The 6,381-nt window shown below is 35.9% G+C and overlaps 1 protein-coding gene across 1 annotated transcript; it reads right to left on the reverse strand.

The window, feature by feature from the left end:
• Positions 1-4,955: 4,955 nt before the first annotated feature.
• Positions 4,956-5,691, reverse strand: Smp_082570 (CDGSH-type Zn finger-containing protein-like protein). Its single transcript, XM_018791887.1, has 3 exons — positions 5,507-5,691; positions 5,266-5,474; positions 4,956-5,231 (listed from the first exon to the last, which is right to left on the reverse strand). The coding sequence occupies exons 1-3, from the start codon at positions 5,601-5,603 to the stop codon at positions 5,139-5,141; spliced, it is 399 nt and encodes a 132-aa protein (XP_018647288.1). The 5' UTR covers positions 5,604-5,691; the 3' UTR covers positions 4,956-5,138.
• Between the last annotated feature and the right edge of the window lie 690 nt (positions 5,692-6,381).

The following is a 6,381-nucleotide window of genomic DNA, read 5'->3' on the forward strand; positions in this document are numbered from 1 at the left end:
ATTGCCAGGCGAAACGTTGGATTTACTTCAAAATCATTCGCTGAGATTTTACAAATATATTATTCCTATTAAATGTAAATACATTGAGTTTTATGTGTTTTGCTTATACTAGTCATTGATCAAATGGAAATAAAATGAACTAAGTATTAAAAAGACATTTAGTGATCAATGATATAACGTATAAATAAAGACACGTTATGATCTTATAAGATCAAAAAAGATATGACTAACGAATGTGACTAAGTTACTGAAATATTTAACTACGTCTTCACAATAATTGCTACCTTAATGTGAGACAAGGTGGATCCACAATGTAAAGACGTTTGAGTATCATGAAGGTAATTAGACTAATATGTATGTTGTGTCTTATGGTCCATCGAAATATCATATGGCAAGTCGCCAATCAGAAAGTTGACTTATATATATATATATATGTCTCGTTACTTGATTATTATCCAGCAAGAATATGTGTAACAGTAATAATGATTCATAGAAGTTCTTCGTTCGAATATAGCGATATATCCATGACATTAGATCATAATCTAACCATGGTAGATACAAAAAAGTAATCAAATTCATTTGCATTGGTAGCTGGAATCTTCCCATTGATCTTTCGAATTGCAACAGATCAGTCTTTTTCGGCATACGTTCATCCTTTGAGGGCTCCCCGATATTTTCATTAAGTAACAAGCTTATAACGATTGTACTCCTGGACACTGAAGAAGCCTCGTGGCTATCTGGAGTCAAAAGCTTGGTGGATAACGCGATGGTGTTTGAAGCGGATGGCAACGGTTTCCGGTCCAGAATTGAACACCAACTGTGTGATACAGGTACATCCACCTGACGAGCCCAGGTAGGACGAGGCGCTCGTCCCAGATCACGGTACTAGCCATCATTCAATTTTGTCGATTTATAAGTGAAAATGTTAGTAAGTCCTGTAGTCCTACAACCACTTATACTTGAAATGACAACTAATTGGTTGTCTTTTGTATTAAATATTATGTGTATAAGAGTAACTATTTGTCTTATTATCGACTAATGCCTTATCAAATCACATATTAGCGACTTTATAAACCTCTATATGGTAAAGTGAGCTCATTTTAATAATCACGTTCGGTAACAGTTGACTGGTTAAAACCATTAATTAGTAATTAACTACATACGATATAAAAATAACCGACAGGTATCGAAGGATTTCAATACTTTTATCTTGCTAAATTGTTTATGCTGAGAAATATTTATAAATTTTGGCCATCGATTTTGCATACTTTAAGACTACCGATTGAGTTTCATCAGAACTCCTATGATCATTGCCTCAAAACGATAACATAACAACGAAAGATAAATTTGATAACCAGTTAAATGTTTAATCTCCACATACATATTGCGTAGTTTCAGGTCTCCTGTTTACTGGTAATCATCATTCAAGACATAGGTGTTAATTTTCTTCGAAGGGTATATTACTATGGTGAACTATTTTAGTGCCTGTGTCGTTAGGATTATTGACAAACCTTGGTTAGTACTAGCGATCAAATAACACAACACAGGTAAGTCATCGTAGATCAATTATTGTGACCATAGGACTGCGTCTCCTAAACTTACCCCACTGCCTTGTGGATTAGACCTCTAGGTCAAAGGCTCAGGAAGTGGCTCCCTAAGAAAACCACCTGCTTTGGACGCCCAGGCAGTATCCCAGCTTCACACAAATTGAATGATTTATGTGGCGCACATATATTTGATGCCCCATTGTATCAATATTTATGTGTTTAAATAAAACGCACAATAAAGTCCTTTTCTGAAATGTTTTCGGTCTTAAATTGCGTGATCTAACATTGATGGGAATATGATATCAAATAATTTACTGATCCCTCTTAAGTGACGGAAAAGTTGGCAGATTTAAAGCATAAATTATGCATAGCAGTTTGGTAATAAAACATGTTACATAGAGTCAATACTTGGGAAAATACTAAGATTGATCGATAATTAAGGACACTAGGTGTTGGATGGTTATCGAGAAGTTGAGTTTACGGAGAGTCTAAAAGTTAATTATGCAACAAATCCACTAATATGGTCACTAGAAATGCATCCAGCAACAGCTACCAATGTGTCAGGAAGTAGAATTTTGTTAATACTGTACAATCTGAATCTAACGCGACAGATTTGGGATACTACCATAATTTACTCATGACGTTCAGGTAGTCGTGGGGACCCTATTTCGTTTAAAAAAGTAGTCTGTGTAAACTAATTCACATTAGGACCTCTCTTCAAGGTTAGGCTGATTGTTATCCTACGTTTGTAGCAGGAGATCCCGATCTACATATTCTTCGCCGCTTAATTTACTATCTAGTTCTCTGCTGCATTTGGTATTTCTCCCTTTACAAAGTTATAACCTTCTTTAACAATGTAACGACTTGGATAGGTGAGGATTTGTTAATTTCAGAGTTATTTATAATTGACCTATTGCTTCGAGAACACGAGAAAGATTATCTGGCACTGGTACTATTTCGGATGATTTGAAAAATGTAGGCCCATATGAACGACTACCTATACTTATCCAAATAGTGAACGTATGGAACTTCTAGGTAGACATGATCAATACAACTATCAATAATCCGGAAAGAACCCAAAGGAGTACTTGGTTGTCTAGCTTCCGCGAATCTCCAGCAGTATATGAGTGACATATTTATTTTAGCCCAAACGGTAGTAAAGAAAAGGTCCTGATGGGAGTTTGTACGTTCAGATGAGATAATCTGAAAATCTTAAAAGCTGGTCAAGTGACAACCATCAACTACTTGGAAATAGCAGTTCGAAAAATGGCATGCTAAGAAGACTTAGATTCATGCACAATAAACGAATCCAATAATTCTGTTGAAATCTAGTAAATAAATGGATACCATTTATTCTGGAAAAATGAAAATCAACAGAAACATGCTGAATCCCCATTAAACTATAGATCATTGTAACATGTCAACAAATCATTCTGAACGATCGATCTTCCCTATTCATATTCTACTGTTATTCGATTAGAAATGATGTGTTTCTCAACTCTTACATCATTTGAATTGATAAGTACTAATACGCGTATCGATATTTAGCAAATATATTCATGTTTGCACATTAAATTGTGCTTTCTTATTCATAATTTAAGGGTTAGTGATACTAACTGATCGATTAAACGTCATTCTGTAGAACAAGATTAAAACATACGATCCACAGACTAAAAGTTGGTTATTTAAACCGAATAACCTCAGTTCTACGGTAGTTTATTGATAGACTATTCAAAACTAATGGCATGGAATAAAAGTAGAATTGTGAAATATATTATACCAATATAACTAAACATTCTAATCATACTTGTTTGTAATTTCAAACCTATTGTGTCGCCAAAGTAACGGTTAACTTACAGATCATAGTTAATATGAGATGAAATCATTCGGTGAATCCAAGTCCTACGTTATGAGAAACTTGTCCGACCTTCTTTTCATATTAGTGCCCCAAATACCTTGGTACGGCTGAGAGTGGGGAGAGTCCACTTTCCCTCTCGAAATGCTCTCACATGGCTACGTGCATACCACTGTCAGAGAAGTCTTACTCACTGCCTTCTCGCACCAGGGGTGTTGTTTACGTAATTGAGAGGATGAAAAGCAAATGTCCGGAGCTTTAATTGGGTTGGTGGATACGTATGTATCTGGTGCCCTTTTGTACCAATATGTGTGTGTTTAAATAGATAAAAAATGGTGGACACACAGGGCCCAACTAGGGGAGTTAGAAAACCCTGATTCCAAACCAATGGTGCACATGGGCTCCAGGATCCTGAGGGAACAAATGGCGTGTGAACCAATCGTTGGTCACCGACTATCATTGGATTGCATCTCCTCACGATGCTCCACTGTCTTGTGGGTCAGACCTTGAGGTCTAAGGCTCGGGGTGTGACTCCCTAAGATAAACACCTGCTTTGGTCTGGGCACCCGGACAATATCACAGTCATCACACAAATTGAATGATTTATGTGGCGCATATCTGTTTGGTGCCTAATTGTACCAATGTTTGTGCCACGATGTACCTCAGAAACTTTTTAAATACCATGACACATTTCTACATCTGAAGATATCCCTTTTATTGATGAAAAACATGGTGCTATCATGTTAATATCCAAATAGTCACGTAGTTGGTACAAGAAATGATGCATTATTGAAAACGTATAGATTATAATGATGTTCATCAATAAAATGAGAAGTCAATCCACACGTTGAATACACAAGTCATTAAGCTAGTCCAACTATTTGAGTATGAGATAGCTATTTGGTGGAAAACTTTCAGGAATAAATCAAATTATCTTGCTGAGTAAATATGGTGTAGTAAATTGAACCAATACGATTTTTACCAGGTTGTAAGTTGCATATAATTAACTAGAGGGATAGACATTACAAATGCATATTTGTGTGCATCTTTAGCAAGAACTTAGAACTCCATTATTTAATGAACGTTAAGATGAAAGCACGAGGTATCAATAAGTTACAAATACTCGACAGTTCATTTAAATAATGATACATTTTATATGAATATTAAGAAGATTCTACACCACAATATAGAAATGGTGGTAGTTTAGGTCAGTAAATGATCTTGCATAGTGACTGACTGTAACTTCGCTTGGAACCCTTCTGGGGTTAATGCCGGTTTCTAGTTAGGGTAAAGAAAGGTTGGGTGTGGTCATCGATCTCATCCCGAAAGAAACTTGCTAAAAAACCAAACGACTAAAGACAAAATTCGAGAGCTACGTAGGCTTTCTGTTGCCATTCAACTACCTTTAGTTCACTCGCTCAATGTGATGTAATTATAAAGGAGATATTCTATCCTAATGAAGTTACGACTGGATAATTTACAAGGAGTTTAAATGTTCTTGAATGGATTACATAATAAGACCTCACTTTAACTAGTAAACAGAGCAGAAAATGTTTATTTGGTAACAATGTATTTCACTGGGTATTATGTCAAAATGCTGTTACGTTTAATATATTAAACCGTTCTTTTAAAAACCAAATTCGAACTGGAAATAAAACACAGTTTAGGTAACTACAAAATTACAGCTATAATTACGGGGCAACCAAGAAGGCATTGCCGATTTGTGTCCAAACTCATTACGACGACTTTTTGGTTTCAATTATGAGGGGGCCAACGTTGTCTCCAGTTTCCTCATTATGTTTGTTATGTGCGCCGTCACAATAAGGAAACTGGAAAAAAATTAACTGTCATCAAATGTCATACCTTAGATGATCTCCAGCATCGGCAGTACACCTTTTTGTCTGTTATGGACTCAATATCCACAACGTCAACACATTTAGTAATATGTTTCTGGATTCCATAATTGATAGGAATCTTCCGTTTCCCAAGATGAAGCATTACAGTAGTGTATACAGCATAGCCGATGGCTCCGCTGAATGAGCCAAAAACAGTGAGAGCTAGTACATCCTTTACTGAAGACGTGGTTAATATATTTTAATGTTACATGACAAACGGAAAATGTCTCTAAAAGACTTCGGAATCGGCACAGAACGGAGCATATCTGGAGCAATATCACATACTATAGTATGCAAGACATTCATTTTGGTCCAATATACTGACTGAATAAGTGTTAGTGAGACAAACTGATGCGTATCACCCAAACCCGAAAACGAATGTTTTTGAAGATTGCGCCGACAAGTGTTGCAACAACTAATTCATCCATTGGTTAGTCCTGATTGTTTCTCTTGACTACAGAACATCAAAATTGACCCTTATTTTTTAATGTTTGTGCTATCCAAATAATCCTAAATTCATCAGTGTAATAGTTCACTGTTTTTATAAGGCATTCACAGTCACAACGAAGATCTGGTGTAAATTGACTTAGGAATGATGGAACTACTTCATTTGCTTTGTGAGACTCGAACATTTTACTTCAACCAAAACTTAAAAATCTAGACTTTTGCATCCAGTATATTAGAATTTGTGTTGATTTAAGGTATTCTATTAGGAAAAGTATCATGTTTAGACATATAGTGAAGAGCACTAAACAATGAACTTTATCTTTCTCACATTCCATACCTTTCACGTCCCGGGGAGAGACTTTTAGGTTGAAACTATGGAGATTTTTAGCTTAGCAGGATTGTTCTGGTTTTTTAGCTAGTTTGACGTCATTTTCGAGAAACCTGCACGTACTACGAAAGCTGCTAAGCTGAAAAAGTGAAAAACTTCTTTACCTACTCACACAAGAACACAGATTAGTGTAGGAGAGATTTGATTCGTCACCAGTGATATTACTCACCAAGTTGTAACGCCTTCGTTATAATAACGGATATAAAAAACTCAAAGTTACTTAATAGTTGTATTTCAGTCCGGCAGAAC

Source organism: Schistosoma mansoni (genome assembly GCF_000237925.1).
Source record: "Schistosoma mansoni, WGS project CABG00000000 data, supercontig 0224, strain Puerto Rico, whole genome shotgun sequence".
Classification (NCBI taxonomy): domain Eukaryota; kingdom Metazoa; phylum Platyhelminthes; class Trematoda; order Strigeidida; family Schistosomatidae; genus Schistosoma; species Schistosoma mansoni.

What these genes read in the sequence shown, in the direction of transcription:
- Smp_082570 (XM_018791887.1), bottom strand. Translation starts at nt 5,603, where the DNA reads ATGAATGTCTTGCATACTATAGTATGTGATATTGCTCCAGATATGCTC. An exon ending in AGACATTTTCCGTTTGTCAT is followed by an intron (nt 5,475 to 5,506) that starts GTAACATTAAAA and finishes CCACGTCTTCAG; the next exon opens with TAAAGGATGTACTAGCTCTC. An exon ending in GATGCTGGAGATCATCTAAG is followed by an intron (nt 5,232 to 5,265) that starts GTATGACATTTG and finishes ATTTTTTTCCAG; the next exon opens with TTTCCTTATTGTGACGGCGC.